This window comes from Lolium rigidum, chromosome 7, assembly GCF_022539505.1.
Source record: "Lolium rigidum isolate FL_2022 chromosome 7, APGP_CSIRO_Lrig_0.1, whole genome shotgun sequence".
NCBI lineage: Eukaryota > Viridiplantae > Streptophyta > Magnoliopsida > Poales > Poaceae > Lolium > Lolium rigidum.
In genome coordinates this window covers 361,456,774-361,473,548 of record NC_061514.1, presented here as the reverse complement: position 1 = coordinate 361,473,548, position 16,775 = coordinate 361,456,774, and the positions used below count along the sequence as shown (strand labels likewise).

Sequence of the window (16,775 nt, the reverse complement as noted above, 5' to 3'; positions counted from 1 at the left end):
TCCTATCTATGCTTCGACTACCGAAGCTGCATGACCTGGTCTTGGGATAGACATCGGGTGATCGACCATGCTGAACAGGATGCTCTGCGCAGACCAGTCGATTAATTCTGGGATGTTAGCCATGGTGCTTTCTGCAAGGTTGATCTCTTGAGTAAGCTTCTTCATCTCTCTTCTGGAAACGCCAGTTTTATGAATCATGCTCATCTGCCCCCGCTGCGGAGGAAAAGCTTCATTAGAGGCACGAGTTTGAACTTGCTGGACTTGATGCTGAGGTGGCGGTGGTGGGTTAGGGAGCTGTGCCTGCCCCTTACCCGACTCGTAAAACTTCTGAATATCGATAAACTGTCGATAGTCCCTGAGCAAATGACTCGACTTTTTGGTGTTATCCTTGGGGTCGATGTATGTGTGTATGTAACAGAGAGCGTTTAGTTGTTCGGCAAACGGTAACTCTGGGACCCGAGGTCGCTCTCTGTAGTTGTCACGATTTCCCCCAGAACCGCCACGGTTGTTGTCCCGACGATCATCACGCCTATCACCACGCTGATAATCGTACCGATCATCACGTCGATCGGAATATCCCGCAGCTACAATATTGGTATCCTCGTACCCGCGGTCTCTTCTCTTTTTGGGGCGGTCACGTCGATGGCCCGAATCATGCTTCTGGTCATCATCTTTGTCGTCACTGCGTGGACGCGGCTTCCTCACGTGATCTTCTCCATCAACCCAACTGTTGGCAATCTCCATGAGCATAGTAATAGTTTTTGGCTTTTTCCAGCCAAGTTCTTCGATGTAGGATTCTCATCGGATGCCATCACTGAAAGCATCGATCGCTCTATCGATGGAAACATCTTCAACAGCGTTTAGGATTTTGGTAAAACATCCTATGTACGCGCGCATTGATTCCTTTGGCTTCTGCTGGCAATGACGAAATTCTTCGATTCCGACATGTCTCTTGTATGCGGCCTGGAAGTTCTTGACGAAAGCATCAGCCAAATCTTCCCAGGACCTAATAGATCCTTTCGGCAAGCCTCTCAACCATGCTCGTGCCAAATCTTTCAGGTAAAGTTGCAGGCATTGCATTGTTGCTATTTGGTTTCCCTTGTGCAAGATTACAGTTTGCAGGTAATCGTCTATCCAAGACCTTGGCTGTTGCTGCCCATCATATTTAGCAGGATCAGTAGGAGTGAGCTTGAATCTCTTCGGTGGCATTGTCTCCCGAATCTTGTAGCTTAAACAATCGGCTCCTCGAAGTTTTCCGTCATACTCCTGGGTTTCCTCGGAATCGTCGCTATCGTATCCTTCCCTTGCAGCATGTCGACGGCGAGCTTTGTTGATTTTGCTCTGCGTAATATCATCACAAGCATCTTTCGTACGATGCTTAGATCCACTGCTCTGATGCGTAGTTTTCTCCTTCCTATGGGTGAGTTTGTCCCCAAGGATCGTGAGGCTCTCCAAAGCATCCCGATGAGCTTGTGCCATTGGACCATTGGGTGTCGGCTGGTGATTGATCAAATAAGCAACGAGATTAGCCATTGCTCCTTCGACAATTTTTGGCCTGAGCATGCCCACGGTGTCCATAGTCATAAAAGAGTTGGAGAGATTCAAGCGATCTCCCTTGCATCATCTTCCGAAAGACGAGGAATTCGTGGCCGATATATTACCGAACCTTGGTTGCTGCGGGGCGCGCTTCCATGCGATGCTCTACGTCGCTCGCTTGACTGATCAGCTGCATGCCGGCGTCGATCAAGGTCAGCTTGCTCATTTGCCAACCGAATCCGATTCCTTTCCAAGATAGTATGATACGCGTTGAGTGTCCCTGCTGAAACTCGGGACTCGAGTGTTATTGGCTATAACAGTACAGGCAATTTGCAACTCTTCCTCAGTGATGGTGTAATCACTATTATCGTTGCTGGCACTGGTCTCGATGTTGCGGCATCCACCACGGTTGACGTGTGGAGTATGTTCTCCTTCAGAGGGTCCTTCTCCGTTGACAGGGTTGATGATTTTGTAAATTGTTGATGTGTCACTCTCCAGGTAGCTACCCTGGCAATGATGTCGGTACTTTCTTCATCAAAGAAATAGTTGGCACTGCAGACGAACGATGTGACTTCTGAACCTAGCCCATGTATGGTGTCACAGTTGAGGTAATAGTACGACGTTAGATCAGATGATGCAGAATCGTCGGATCCAACGAACATAGATGATGTAGAACGGCGCGGAGACGATGATGGCGAAGACGTTGGTGTTGATGCTGATAACGAAGCTGATAGATCGACCGAGACTGGAGTCGATGCGGTCGATCCTGCAGCTGATGAAGCCACAGTCCTTGACGTGCTAGGGGCGAACGGATCAGGCAGCCGAAGGATGCCCTCGGCGTTGACGCAGTAGTGGACGCTCCCGAACGTCATATCCAACCCGCTGCGTAGGCCTGAGAAGACTGAACGAGACGAGTCGTCGTGCGGAGTAAACTCAATGGACCCGAAATGAATCGAGTTCCCCAAGCTTGGCGATGAAGGAGCCGACGATGGTGTCGGCGATGCTGGTGGAGTTGTAGACGACATGATCGAAGCAGCCGACGATGCTCCTTGTGCCGACAGGTTTTCCACGGATGGCGCCAATTGACGAGGGTGCTCCTCGGCAATGCCCACCATGAGGGGCTTAGGGTTGAAGGAATCCTGCAGGTTGACACGAGACATCGGATACCAAACAAACTGGGAGAGAGATTTACCCAAGTTCGGGGCCCTCGATGAGGTAAAACACTTACTTCCTGCTTGTCTGATCTTGATTATCGAATATATCGAGTTACAATAGGGTAGCCGATAGGCTGTGATTGTTGTCTCGTCGAGAGGCTTAGATTCTAGGGTTCTAGCTCTTGACTTGCAGTGAATCTACATGTTGAAGTTGTGTCTCGGCAGATCCTCTCCTGGCCCTTATATAGTAGGCCAGGTCCCGAGAGTTTTGTCCGGACTCGACTAGGTTACAAAGAGATCTATTCTAATCTTTCCGTGTATAGCGTCTTCTTGCCTTGTTCGTCAAGAATCATTCTTCGGGTGAGTCTCCTTCACTTGAACCGACGTATAGGCCCATCTTAGTTGTTGGGCAATCTTCATGTGTCCCTGGTTGGACCGGAGGAGGTAGTCTAATGTTGGTTACGCGAAGGGTAATGTCCACATCAAACCTTTCTAGAATATGTAGTTCCCTAAGAAAATCCCAGTTGACACGGTAGTAAGCTACCTCGAAGTCAAGCTTTAGGAAGACTTCCCGGAGTTTCCTAGCATTGGTCTCATGAATAATCTCTTGATCTCTTGCAGAGATACGACACCCTCATGAATGCGTCTGCCCTTAATAAACGCCGTTGAGTTCTGCTAATGGTGCGGTGGGCCACCAGAGAAAGCGTAATAGCATAGGCCTTAGCAACAAATTTAAGAAGAACATTAATAAGAGCGATTGGTCTAAACTGGTTGATACTATCTGCCCCTGAACTCTAGGAATAAGAGTCAGAATCCCCAAGTTAAGCCGCACAATATCCACTCTCCCTAGAGCGTAACCATTGAGGATGCCCATGATGTACGGCTTGGTTAGGGTCCTGAAGCATTTAAAGAAGATCACAGGCAGGCCATCAGGGCTCGGCGCCGTGTCCACCTTCATTCTTGCGAGGACCTCGTCCACCTTCATTCTTGCGAGGACCTCGTCCACCTCTTTCTCCGTGATGGATAGCATGAGATCACCATTCTCCGACTCTAGCACCCGCCCCTACGTGTGCCAGGTATTGCGCGCCAACCCGAACGCTCGCGATTCCCCCTCAGCCCCCATAAGGCTCTGATAGAACTCGTAGATATGCGTGTATCCTTGGGATCCGAAATAATCCCAGATTCCGAAACTAACATGGAGATCGCACATTTGCGCCTCCGCCCATTGGCCATGGCGTGGCCCGGTTAATTCAGAAGAACAGAGTAGCACGGTTAGTTAAGGAAAAACATGGCGAAAACTACGAGAGGATTTGTATATGATCAAGTACGGTTGTGATGATCGACCGATGTATTTGCACAACCTACCCTTCAACTTTTGCCGGTGGTTGAATGTGGCCGCGTTAGAACCTGAATCAGAATCCTGGTCCGAACCAGCTTAACAGTTAACAACACCACACTCCAACCAGTGACGCAGAGATGCTTCTTCTCGACTCGTGAATCTCTCTTGGCCCTGTGTCGATAAGGCCCCGTAACCGCGAGTCCGCGAGAGCGTGTGGCAGCCTAGCCACAACGCGCGCAACATGTGGTTCTCGGAGCCGGCTCGCTGCGCATCAACCAATCACCTTCTCCGCTCCCCCAAAAGGACATATAACCCGTGCCTCATCTGCAAGCCTGTGGACACAGGCAGTGCTAGCTCGCTCGATCGCCGTCTCCGCACTGCAGCAGCTGCCATGGCGTCCACCGCGCTCTCCACCGCTTCCAACCCCACCCAGGTGAGCATGTCTCTTCTCTATGCTGCGCTGTCTCGAGATCGTCTGGTTGGATTCCCTGCTTGTCAGTTCTTGTGTGGGATTGTCTATGTTGTATTGCAATTTCGGTGAGCGGGAGAGTATATGTTAATTATGCTTGATGCGGCAGATCAGGTCATGGATTCACTGATTCACATGATCCATAGGAGAAGAACAAAGCTGACATAAACTTAGCTGCTTCTATCTTCTATCACATGTCGTTTGAGCTGTACTACCATTGCTTGGTTGCCGATACCTTGGTGACTCGTCGAAGAACTGAAGTTGTTTATCCTCAGAGAGTCAGAGGCAGCCGGCAATTCGAATACACATTTTGGTAGGAGGACACAATATAGATGATTTTTCCAACATATTTGGGTTAAGATCGACCTGTTAGCTCTCGAAGAAAATAATACAATGGCTCATTTCCGTCAAGAACTGTGCATCCAATTATATCATTGTTCTCTGCAAACCAAAGAGACCCAACTGTGCACTTTCGAGTCTGCATTCTGATCTGGAAAAGATATCTAAGCTCCAGCACAAATTTCCACAAGCTAACGTACGGTAGTGCTGCCTTATAATTGCTCAGGATAGCACTGCTGCCATTTAGCATACGAAATTCAACTGAAACAAGTTCTTTGCCTATAGTTTCTCAATTTTCAACCTGAACAATGAACACGTTACGTAAGATAGTACTGCCTTGCAATTGTTCAGAGCGTTACCGCTAGCACTACTACTACTATTACTAAGATTTAGCTTAGAACTTTGCTGTTATCACTACTACTACTACTGCTAAGATTTAGCCTACGAAATTTAACTGAAACCGTTCTTGCATCCGTGGTGAACGCAATGCGCAGCTCTGCCGGTCCAAAGCTTCGCCGTGCAAGCCTGTCAAGGGCCTGGGCATCGGCCGGGAGCGCGTCCCAAGGAACATCACATGCATGGCCGGCAGCATCTCCGCCGACCGCGTGCCGGACATGAGCAAGAGGGAGACGATGAACCTCCTCCTGCTCGGCGCAATCTCGCTCCCCACCTTCGGCATGCTCGTCCCCTACGGCTCCTTCCTCGTCCCAGCCGGGTGAGCCTGCAGCCTTTTACTCCTCGCACCGCAAACTCGGTCACCTCCTCTCTATAGCAGCTGATGATGTTCAGTTTTGTTCCACAGATCAGGAAGCAACGCCGGCGGTGTCGTCGCCAAGGACAAGCTCGGCAACGATATTCGCGTCGAGGACTGGCTCAAAACGCACGGCCCCAATGACCGCACACTCGCCCAGGGACTCAAGGTTAGCAGGCCACATCATGTTCAGATCGTTTATCAACTTATTATGATCATTCTGAAGTTTGATTGCTGAAATCATGTGTGTCTTGCAGGGTGATCCTACCTACCTCGTCGTGGAGTCCGACAAGACCCTCGCCACCTACGGTGTCAACGCCGTCTGCACGCATCTTGGTTGTGTCGTGCCGTGGAACGCCGCCGAGAACAAGTTCCTCTGCCCTTGCCACGGTTCCCAGTACAACAACCAGGGCAAGGTCGTCCGAGGACCTGCACCCCTGGTAAGACAAATCTTGCAGATTCCATTCATCTGATTCTGAATGCCTTGCTGAGCTGAAGGATCCTCTATTCTCTTACTGAACTGACTTGATCTGCATTGTTCTTCTCACACAGTCGCTGGCCCTGGTCCACGCCGACGTCGACGATGGCAAGGTCGTCTTCGTGCCGTGGACCGAGACCGACTTCAGGACCGGCGAGAACCCATGGTGGAAGTAAGCAACACGAGCTCCAGCAGAAGCAATGTTCACTTCTGTGATCAGCCCGTATAGCCTCCTGAGAACGCTGCTATAAATGCACCTGTTTCTTGTATCCCCAACTTATATGTATACACCGTACGTATGAAAGAACAGAAACTTCCTGATTGAATATATCACATTTTGAGGACTCTGAATCTGGTAAGATCGTAGACCTTCTTTTGACAGCTGAACAAACCTGAAGGATATCTCCTGAATCTGGACACCCAGATAGCAATCCTGAAGAATTCAAGAGCTAAAAATAGCATATCTGCAGTATCGTTTCAAAAGGGAGTAATGAAGAGTCGATCTGTTCGATGTGTGTCTGGATATGTTACAAGCTCACGTGATCCTGTATCTAGTGGCTAGTTTCTCGATTCCATATATAAACATAGAAGTGAGATTTTCCTTCTGTACCAAGAGTGGAACATTCTCTGTCTAATTTTACTCAGAAGAAAGTCAACATAAACCTCGAGCATAAAATAGCTATACTATCAAAAGCAACAAAAAGACACTCCCAAATAAAATCAATGCTAGCGAGAACAGAGTACACTATTTCATTCGAAAGTGAGCTTCCGCAAACACAACACATATCTGCAGTATCGTTTCAAAAGGGGGTAATGAAGAGTCCATCTGTGTCTGGTTATCTTTCAAGCTCATGTGCTCTGTGGCTAGTCTCTCGATTCCATATATGGTCTATGGACATAGAATTGAGATTTTCCTTCCGTACCAGGAGTGGAACATTCTCTGCCCAATTTTACTCGGAAGAAAGTCAAAGTGAAATTTTAAGTTCTGAATCATCAGGAGATGCTAATGCCAGGTGATGGGCAGTTTAGTATAAACTTCGAGCATAAAAACGGTCAAACTATTTTGGAGGTAGAAATCATTGCAGCAACTTGCTACTAATCACACCAGAAAAATTGTGTTTCCGAGTAATTAAAAAAAACTATTCATGAATCTATTGCATTCGATGAATTTTTTGAGATCTATCCATCCTCAACCCCGCTCATCTAGTTTCTCAAATACACTGACATAGAAACGAGACTTTCCTTTTGTACCAAGTCAACAATGGAACATTTTGTCTAGTTTTATTCAGAAGAAAGTCAACATCCCATTCCATGTACCCAATTATAAGATATTTTAATGCCAGGAGTTCAGGATTAACCTCAACAATAAATATGAACAAATGAAGCAACTAAAATATGAAAAGCATGCAACCAAAAAAATTGAGAAATTAGATCAAACCTAGAGTCAATTCAGTACACCATTCATCTTCTGAAATTAAGAAACTGACATCGAAGTGAGATTTTCCTTTTGTACAAATTAAGAATGGAACATTCTCGCTGTCTAATTTTTTTCAGAAGAAAGTCAACATGACTTTTCCAAGTTCTGAATCGTCATGAAATGCTAATGCCAGGTGATGAGCAGTTCAGGATAACTTTGAGCATTAACAAGATCAAAGTATCAAAAGCAAGCAAAATAAATTGAAAAATAAGATGAAAGATAGAGAGAACTCGATTCACTACTCCGTTAGAAATTAAGCTTTCGCACATACGAGACACAAACATTTACATCAAAGCAGGAGTAGTCATAAAGGACAAGCTCGGCAACGACATCCGCGTCAAGGACTCACTCAACACGCACGGTCCAACGACCGCACACTCGCACAGGGGCTCAAGGTTAGCAGGGCACAACATGTTCAGATGGTTTATGAACTTGTGATCGTTCTGAAGCTTTCTGAAGTCTGATTGCTGAAATCATGTGTCTTGCAGGGTGATCCTACCTACCTTGTCGTGGAGTCCGACAGGACCCTCGCCACCTACGGGGTCAATGCCGTCTGCACGCATCTTGGTTGTGCCGTGCTGTGGAACGCCGCCGAGAACAAGTTCCTCCGCCCTTGCGACGGATCCCAGTACAACAACCAGGGCAAGGTTGTCCGTAGAGCTGCACCCCTGGTAAAACAAACATTGCAGATTCCATGCCTCCGATTCTAAATGCCTTGCTGAACTGAAGGATCCTCTGTTTGCTTACTGAACTGATGTGATCTTCATTGTTCTTCTGACACAGCCACTGGTCCTGATTCATGCCGACGTCGACGATGGCAAGGTCATCTTTGTGCCGTGGGTCGAGACCGACTTCAGGACCGGCGATAACCCATGGTGAAAGTAAGGGCATCTCCAGCGGCGCGACGCATTTCGGATGTCCGAAATGTCTGTTTGCGTCACGCCAAACCGTTTTTGTCCGCGCGTCCATTTGCACCTAGAGGTGGCTCTAGCGGCCCAACGCATTTTGGCGTTTGCATCAATTATAAAGTTTCAAAACAATAAAATAAAGAATTCAACGAAGTCATACTTATTACATTTAAATTTTTAAAAGTCTCATGAAAATAAGATAGTATTTCTCTAGGCATGATCTTCATGGCCAGCCAATGTCCACTGATGCTCAATGGCCGCGCACAATAGCGCCGAAAACACGAGTAAGAAACCTACCGACGCAATTGACTGAACAGGTCGTGGGCGGCGCGGAAGGGCGGCGCAACTGGGAGCGTTTGGCCCGAAAACAGCCGGCAGGTACAAGCCCGAGTACGATCCTGCTCTCCCGCGCGGCGAGAACGGAGCCGACGGTGACTACTGCGGCGCTGCGGCGGGACGGCGGCGGGTGGGGTTGGGGTGGTGGTGTCGCACTTGGGCAGCAAAGAAGGGGAAAAAGAAGCAAATCGAAGCGGTCGATTTCGCTGTCCCTGACTTGCGGGACCAGGTAACAAATGGAGGACGCTCCGCGCGACCGCCGAGCGTCCGCGGAGACGCAAACCTGACACATATTTGGGCCAGAGTCTCCTCGGACGGCCCGATCACTTTGCGTCGCCCCGCTGGAGCAGGCCCCAGACGCATTTCCAGTCACGGCGGACAAAAACGATCGCTCAGCCGTCCGTTTGCGTTGCGCCGCTCGAGATGCCCTAAGCAACACGAGCTCCAGCGGCAATGCTCACTTCAGCCCGTATAGCCTCCTGAGAACGCTGCTATAAATGCACCTGTTTCTTGTATCCAAATGTATGTATATACACTGTATGGAGAAACAGGAACTTCCTGATTGAATATATCACATTTTGAGGACTCTGAATCTGGTAATACCTTGGCGATGTAGCTGATTAAACCTGAAGGATATCTCCTGAATCTGGATACCCAGATAGCAATCTGAAGAATTGAAGAGCTAAAAATAGCCTATCTGCACTATCGTTTCAAAAGTGGGTAATGAATAGTCGATCTGTTTCTGGACATGTTACAAGCTCATGTGATCCTATATCTAACCTTCTGGCAATGTGGTTGGTTTCTCAAGAGCTAAAATACTGCAGCATAGTTTCAGAAGGGTAATGAAGAGTCAGATCTGTTCCTGGACATGTTACAAGCTCATGTGATCCTATATTTAGTGGCTAGTTTCTCAATGAGATATTTATTTCATACCAAGTTAAGAACGGAACATATATCGAGAGGCTATTTTCTCAATGAGTTTTTCCTTTCGTACCAAGTTAAGAATGGAACGTTCTCACTGTCTAGTTCTTTCAGAAGAGAGTCAACATGACATTCCAAGTTCCGAATCATCAAATCACCAGATGCTCATTCCAGGAGATAAGAAGTTCAGGATAAACCTCGAGCATTATAAATGATCAAATTATCAAAAGCAAGCAAAAGAAATTGAAAAATAAGATCAAAGCTAGAGAGAACTTGGTGCACTATTCTGTCGAAATTAAGCTTTCGCACATACAAGACATGCTGCAAACAATCACGTTAAAGCAAGAGTAGACATACAGGATATTCATGGACCATGATGCATCAAGCATATGAGCAGAAAATGTATACACTGTATGAAAGACCAGAAACTTCTTAACTGAATATATCACATTTTGAGAATTCTGAATCTGGCAAGACATAGAACTTTTTTTATATCTGATCAAACTTGAAGGATATCTCCTGAATAGGGACACCTAGATAGCAACCTGAAGAATTCAAGAGCTAAAATAGCATAACTTCAGCATCGTTTCAAAAGGGTAATGAAGAGTCGATCTGTTTCTGGACATGTTACAAACACATGTGATCCTAATATCTAGTGGCTAGTTTCTCAACTATATTGGCATCGACATGAGAATTTCCTTTCGTACCAAGTTCGGAATGGAACATTCTCCCCACAAAATAAAGGAACATTCTCTTTGTCCAATTTTATTCAGAAGAAAGTCAACATGACATTCCAAGTCCATAATCATCAGGAAATGCTAATGCCAGGAGAAGATCAGTTCAGGATAAATCTCGAGCATACAAGTGATCAAATTCAAAAGCAAACAAAATAAATTGACGAATAAGATCAAAGCTAGAGGGAATTCAGTACACTATAGTACGGCATACATGGATCATGATGCATCCAGCATATGCGCATAAGATGCAGAACATTTGTGTTTTGGAGATAGAAATCACCTAGTACATGAATTCCCCACATTACAGTAACTCTCTAGAGTAATAAAACAAACACCAAATGCACCCTTATAATAAGAATCCAAGAATATGTTACTCAACCCCCCTCATCTAGTTTCTCAAATACACAGACATAGAAATGAGACTTTCCTTTTATACCAAGTCAACAATGGAACATTCCCTCTGGTTTTATTCAGGAGAAAGTCAACGTACATTCCAAGTTCCCAACTAAAAGAGATGTTAATGCCAGGAGTTCAGGATTAACCTCAAGAATAAATATGAACAACTGAAGCAACTAAAATACTCCGTATGAAAAACACGCAAACAAAAGAAATTGACAAATAAGATCAAACCTAGAGTGAATTCAGTACACCATTCATCTTCTGAAATTTAGAAATTGAAATTGAAGTGAGATTTTCCTTTCGTACAAAGTTAAGAATGGAACAGTATCTTTATCTAATTTTGTTCAGAAAAAAGTCAACATGATATTCCAAGTTCTGAATCATCACGAGATGCTAATGCCAGGAGATGAGCAGTTCATGATAAACCTTGAGCATTAAAATGATCAAATTATTAAAAGCAAGCAAAAGAAATTGAAAAATAAGATCAAAGATAGAGATAACTCGGTACACTATTCCGTTTGAAAGTAAGCTTTTGCACATACGAGACACAAACATTTACATCAAAGCAGGAGTAGGCATATAGGACATTCAAGGACCATGATGCATCCACCATGAAGCATATGAGCAAGAAATGCAGAAATATTGTGTTTCAGAGATAGAGATTTCCTAGCATATGAATTCCCACATTACAGTAACTTTGCTAGAGTAATAAAAAAACACCAAATGTACCCTTATAATAACAATTCAAGAATCTGATGCAGTCGAAGATAATTTTGATATCTATCCAGCCTCCACCTTGCTCATCTCGTTTCTGAATTACATTGACATACAAATGAGACTTTCCTTTCGTACCAAGTCAAGAACAATGGAACATTCTCTCTAGTTTTATTCAGAAGAAAGTCAACATGTCATTCCAAGTTCAGAATTATAAGAGATGTTAATGCCAGGAGATGAGCAGTTCAGGATAAACCTCAGGCATAAATATGAGCAGAATGAAACAATCAAAGTATGAAAAGCATGCAACCAAAAGAAATTGACACATAAGAATAAACCTAGAGTGAAACTCATTACAGCATTCATCCTCTGAAATTAAGCTTTTGCAAGCTAGACATGATATATAACAATAATGGACCACGATGAATCGAATTCGAATCCAACATGAGTCATAAGAACATGAATAGAGAAAGCCTGTGTTCCCCAGATAGAAACCATCTACAGTACTAGAATATAATATGAATCCCACATTACAGTAACTTGCTGCTAATCGCACCCGCTATTATACTATTATAATAATAACAAATAAGAATTCAAGAATCTATCTCATCCGACGAAAATTGTGATATCCTGCATCCTCCACCTCCCTGATCTATACAGCTACCCACGGAAACCAACAGAAACGATAAACACTAACCGCACGGCAATGCAAAATTCTCAACTCAGATATAAGCAATCATCAGAACGAAGGCCTCGATCATAACCAGCTCCAGGAACGGCCATGGCTCCAGTTGCGCCTAGGAGGAGTGAGACGCACCTTCCGTCGGCTTCCCCTCCACCGGCGCCGGGTAGTCGTCCGCGGCGGCCAGCGGTGGCCGGTAGATCACCTGACGGTATGGCTGCACGGGGTGCGGCACGCCGTACACGGCACCAGACGCGTAGAGATCCTGGTTTCCTCCCCCGGCGACCATGTGGTGGTAAACGGGCCCTGGCATGTAGCTGCCCTGCCGCCCGGCCGCGTCGACGTAGTGGACCGGGCGAGCGGGCGGGTAGTAGTACATGGGCTGCTGCATGTACTGCGGCGGCGGTGCGGGCCACGGGGCGGTCTCGGCGAAGTGCGGGGCCAGAGGCGCGCCCAGCACGGGAGCCGGCTTGTCGTGGTCGTCGTCGCCATGCGGTGTCTCGGTGTCAGGCTTGGTCTGCTCAGCCGCGGGCGGGGCGGGGTTTGGGTCGTCGGAGGCGGAGGCAGCGTCGATGCCGGTGAGGTAGTCCGTGTTCTCGGAGAGGATCGAGGAGGCGTCGGATCGGGTGCGGTCGAGCGAGCTCGGCGCCGGGGCGTTGAGCTGGTCGAGGAACCACTGGTCGATGGAGGCGTCGCCGGTGCCGGAGAGCACGGAGCCGAAGGCGCCCGAGGAGGCGTGGTCGGGCGAGGAGGCGAAGAGGAAGAGGCGCAGGCGCGGCGGCTTGACGTCGGCGGCGGCGAGGCCGTGCACGCGGTCGAGCTCGCACATGAGGTTGTCGACGTCGTCGTCGGAGGAGACGGAGACGAGCGAGTCGATGTCCTCCTCGGGCAGCTGGTACCTGAGCGTGGGCCCGGGCGCGCCGGGCGCGAAGAGCGCGGGGGCGAGCCTGGCGAGCGCGGCGGTGAGGACGGCGTGGGAGGCGGCGCGCGGGACGGAGACGATGCGGGTCTCGCCGCCGACGTAGCGGAGGCGGTGGTCGCCCGGGCGCGGCAGGATGCGGCCGCCGAAGCTGCACATGATGCGCACGCATGGGCCGCCGTGCGGCTGCGGCTGCGGCTGGGCCCGCGAGGAAGGGGCGTGAGGAGGCGGGTGGTGGTGGTGGTTGCCGTTGCCGTTGCCGTTGCTGCAGCTGCTGGCGGTGCTGCGGGCACCGGCGCGGGGGGTGGAGGAGGCGGAGGAGGCGTCGAGGTGGTGCGACGACGAGGATGACGTCATGGGTGTCGGCGGCGCGCCCGGAGGGCGATGCGATGGGAGGGCAGGCTGTGTTAATTGCAACAAGGGGACATCGGGATTTGGGAATCGCAACTTGCGAGCGGAAAAGGTGGGTGGGTGGAGAGGACAAAGGAGGAGGGCGATTTCTATTGGGTTCCGGGCAGGGCCCAGTGCTTAGCTGTGATCCGAACCGGAGCACTAAGTCTTTTCCTTGTACTTTTGAAATTTTAAATGCTTCCCAAAATTGCAATGGTGTGATTTTTCTGTACTCCGTACTATCCAATGGGCTTGAAACTTTTTTCCTAAAGAGAGCTCTAAAATTTAATTAAAAATATCAATATATTACTGAACCATCTAATGAAGACTGCAGTCACTAGAGCGACTCGAAGGCACACCGTCGTCCTCAGCCCTCCCTCAGGCAAAGGTTGTCGTACTAGAGCTTGATGTAGTAGATAGATGGGAAGTCGTCGTGCTAGGAAACCAAAGGATCAGAGCAGCAACCATCGCCAAAGATGATAATGATATATTGGAAGGGCCACACTTGCAACCACGCCAACTGAGACACGAATACCGACCAGATCCCATGAGATCACCCGGGAAGACAATTCCACATGCCCTACGTTGGCGCTAGGAGCACCGCTAGGACGGGGATAAGGCGAAGAAGACATTATTCCGACTTTGGGATGTAGCTGTCGCCTAGCCATTCCGAAGAAGACACTCATGTTGGTCTTATCGTCGCTCTTCAGATCTAGCAAGATCTATTTCTCACGTGTCGCCGGCATTCGTCTTTACCCACAGAGGCGTTGGGATTGGGTGAGGTGGATGCTCTCGAGCGATGATGTTGGTCCGTAGGTGGTGGATTTGTAGTTGTTCCCCGACGTCGATGACATGATGCGGTGGATCTTTGTTTAAGGAAGCATGGGGATGTCCCTCGGTCGACGTGTCACAACGACATGTGTCTTGCTCATTGCAGCGGGCATGTTCATCGAGTGATAAGCCTTTTTGGCGATGATGCTTATTCGAATCTGGCAATGGTGGAGGCGCGGCTTCTCCATGAAGTGTGCATAGGGAGCGTGGGAGTTTGGCGAGTGCTGCTAGTTTCAGCAAGTGTAGGAAACCCTAGGGATGATTCTTTATTTTTCTATTCTTTAGGGTTCTATCTGCAAAGTTTCCCAAAAATCTTGTTTTACTGGTGTGTCTTTTCAGTTTCTACATTTGTTTACTCATGTAACTTGATTTTCTATTAATAAAATAAGTGGCTGCTCTAGAAAACGGTAACCGGCAACCTGCGAGGAGCGGTGGTCCGCCACACCTCCAAGGCTCTAAGGCCGTCGGAGGCAGGGCGGACGGATGGCGTCATCGGCGAGAGGGCTAAAACCCTAGATTGGGATTTTGGCACCTCCTCTCCCAGTTTTGGTGTATTGTATAAAAAAATCTGGAGCACCTGCATGAGGCGGAGTGGTACATGAGTAAGAGCATCCCAACCGGGTTCCCCAAACAACGGTTGGCGCAGCCGCCGAATTGGGTTACCGTTTCGGGAACGGCTCTACCAAGCCATCCCCCAAACAAAGGGTTGGAAACATATTTTCATTCAAATTTCGTTATATATTACTATCTCTATCTCAAAGCTTAAGGCTTATATTTTTTAAAAACTCAAACCATGTAAAGTTTGACCAAACTCTTAGAAGAGATACCATATGACAATATATTGCATTATCTATTTAATGATATTGATTTCGTATTTTGCATGTTAATGATTTTTGGTAAAAACTTAGTCAAACTTGACATATTTCGACTTTGTAAAAATAATACAAGCCTTAACTACAAAAACAAATCTCAAAACATGCACAAAATTAAGTGTACAAATGTTCGTTTTTGTAGAGAAAATTTTCTTTTCAAATGTCATTTTTTGCGTGAGGTGCGAGTAGTCCGGGTAAGAGCATCTCTAGTCGCGTCCCCCAAAGCGTCCCCCAAAGGGATTTGGGACGCGCCGGACAGAAAATGCGTTCCAGCCGCGTCCCCCAAAGCCCATTTTTGTCCGGCGCGCCCCGATACGGTGTCCGGCGCCCCGAGCCCGTCCCCGTCCCACAGGGGACGCACCGGGGACGCCGGACACAACGAAAAGCGAGGCGCCTCCCACATGTCAGCGACTATTTGCATGAACCGTTGGTTCGCGCCTCTTTTCTCGTCGCTCCTTCCTTCCTGCGCCTCTTTTCTCGTCGCTCCTTCCTTCCCACCCCACCGCTGCCGCTGGATTTCCCAGCCATTTGGGCGTCTGATCTGTGCTGAGAGTCGGCACCGTTGTCGCGGCTGGGGCTCCCGCCGGTCGTGGCGCCGCCGCCGCGTCGCCAGCGCGTCCCAGAACGCGCCGTCAAATCCGCCCCACCTCCGCGCACAGAAGGTGCTCGACGACTTGCCAGGTAGGCGCGATTGGCCGCTGTTTGTTGCGTCGTCTGCCTCGGCGCAATTTTAACCATTGATTTTGCTTTAGCCATGGATAGCGACGATGAGATGGTTTCCCTGCTGCTGGAGGACGAGCAAGCCTTCGACGACGACCTGCGGGAGCATTTGCTGATCATCGCGTCCCTCCAGGACATGCTTGACGCTGAGGCGGAGAAGAGGAAGAGGCCGCGCCGCGGAGGATCAAGGCCGGGAAGAAGGAAGTCCAAGCCCCGGCAGAGGATGGAGGGGCATGCCATGCTGCACAACGACTACTTCGCCGACGAGGCAACACATGACATAGGCATCCCAAATGGGCCTGCCGAAGATAGTACCCGGGGTTTACTGAAGGCCCATTACCCGAAGAATAAGAAGATTCGGAAGCCCAAGATGTTATTAAGGAAATCTAGAGTTGTAATAGAAAGTCTTATTTGTAATCTTACGGGATGAGTTAGAAACCTTCCCGGACTGCGTAACTTGTACGGCACTGAATCCCTCGGCTCCGCCTCCTATATAAGGGGGAGTCGAGGGACGCAGAGAGGATCGAATCATTGTTTACAAACCCTAGTTTTCATAGTCGTCGAGTACTTTTCGGCTGAAACCTTCGAGATCTACTTGCCCTCTACTTCCAACTAAACCCTAGCCTACAATCCATAGGCATTGACAAGTTGATACCTTGTCAATTGGCGCCGTCTGTGGGGACTAGAGGCGTAAGGATCTGATCTCGATGGCACGTTCAAGATCTTCGACATCATCAACCGCAAGCAACGCAATGGATCGAGGTAAACGAGATCGCTGCCGGTTCTCGTCGATTTTGTTCCTC

General features: G+C 48.3%; 2 protein-coding genes and 1 pseudogene across 2 annotated transcripts; 2 read left to right on the top strand and 1 right to left on the bottom strand.

Moving 5' to 3' along the window:
- Positions 1-4,255: 4,255 nt before the first annotated feature.
- LOC124670392 (cytochrome b6-f complex iron-sulfur subunit, chloroplastic-like) lies at positions 4,256-6,413 on the top strand. Its single transcript, XM_047206902.1, has 5 exons — positions 4,256-4,462; positions 5,332-5,552; positions 5,640-5,757; positions 5,846-6,028; positions 6,141-6,413. Exons 1-5 carry the CDS (start codon positions 4,271-4,273, stop codon positions 6,240-6,242), a joined length of 816 nt encoding a protein of 271 aa, XP_047062858.1. The 5' UTR covers positions 4,256-4,270; the 3' UTR covers positions 6,243-6,413.
- A 1,256-nt stretch (positions 6,414-7,669) lies between these two features.
- Positions 7,670-8,422, top strand: LOC124673665 (annotated as a pseudogene).
- A 3,506-nt stretch (positions 8,423-11,928) lies between these two features.
- Positions 11,929-13,516, bottom strand: LOC124679305. Its single transcript, XM_047215087.1, has one exon. It carries the CDS (start codon positions 13,514-13,516, stop codon positions 12,356-12,358), a length of 1,161 nt encoding a protein of 386 aa, XP_047071043.1. The 3' UTR covers positions 11,929-12,355.
- Positions 13,517-16,775: the final 3,259 nt, after the last annotated feature.

Bases quoted from the DNA above. Each gene is read 5' to 3' on its own strand.
- LOC124670392 (XM_047206902.1), top strand. From the start codon at position 4,271: ATGTGGTTCTCGGAGCCGGCTCGCTGCGCATCAACCAATCACCTTCTC. The intron at 5,758-5,845 runs GTTAGCAGGCCA...TGTGTCTTGCAG, and splicing joins CACTCGCCCAGGGACTCAAG to GGTGATCCTACCTACCTCGT. The intron at 6,029-6,140 runs GTAAGACAAATC...CTTCTCACACAG, and splicing joins TCCGAGGACCTGCACCCCTG to TCGCTGGCCCTGGTCCACGC.
- LOC124679305 (XM_047215087.1), bottom strand. From the start codon at position 13,516: ATGACGTCATCCTCGTCGTCGCACCACCTCGACGCCTCCTCCGCCTCC.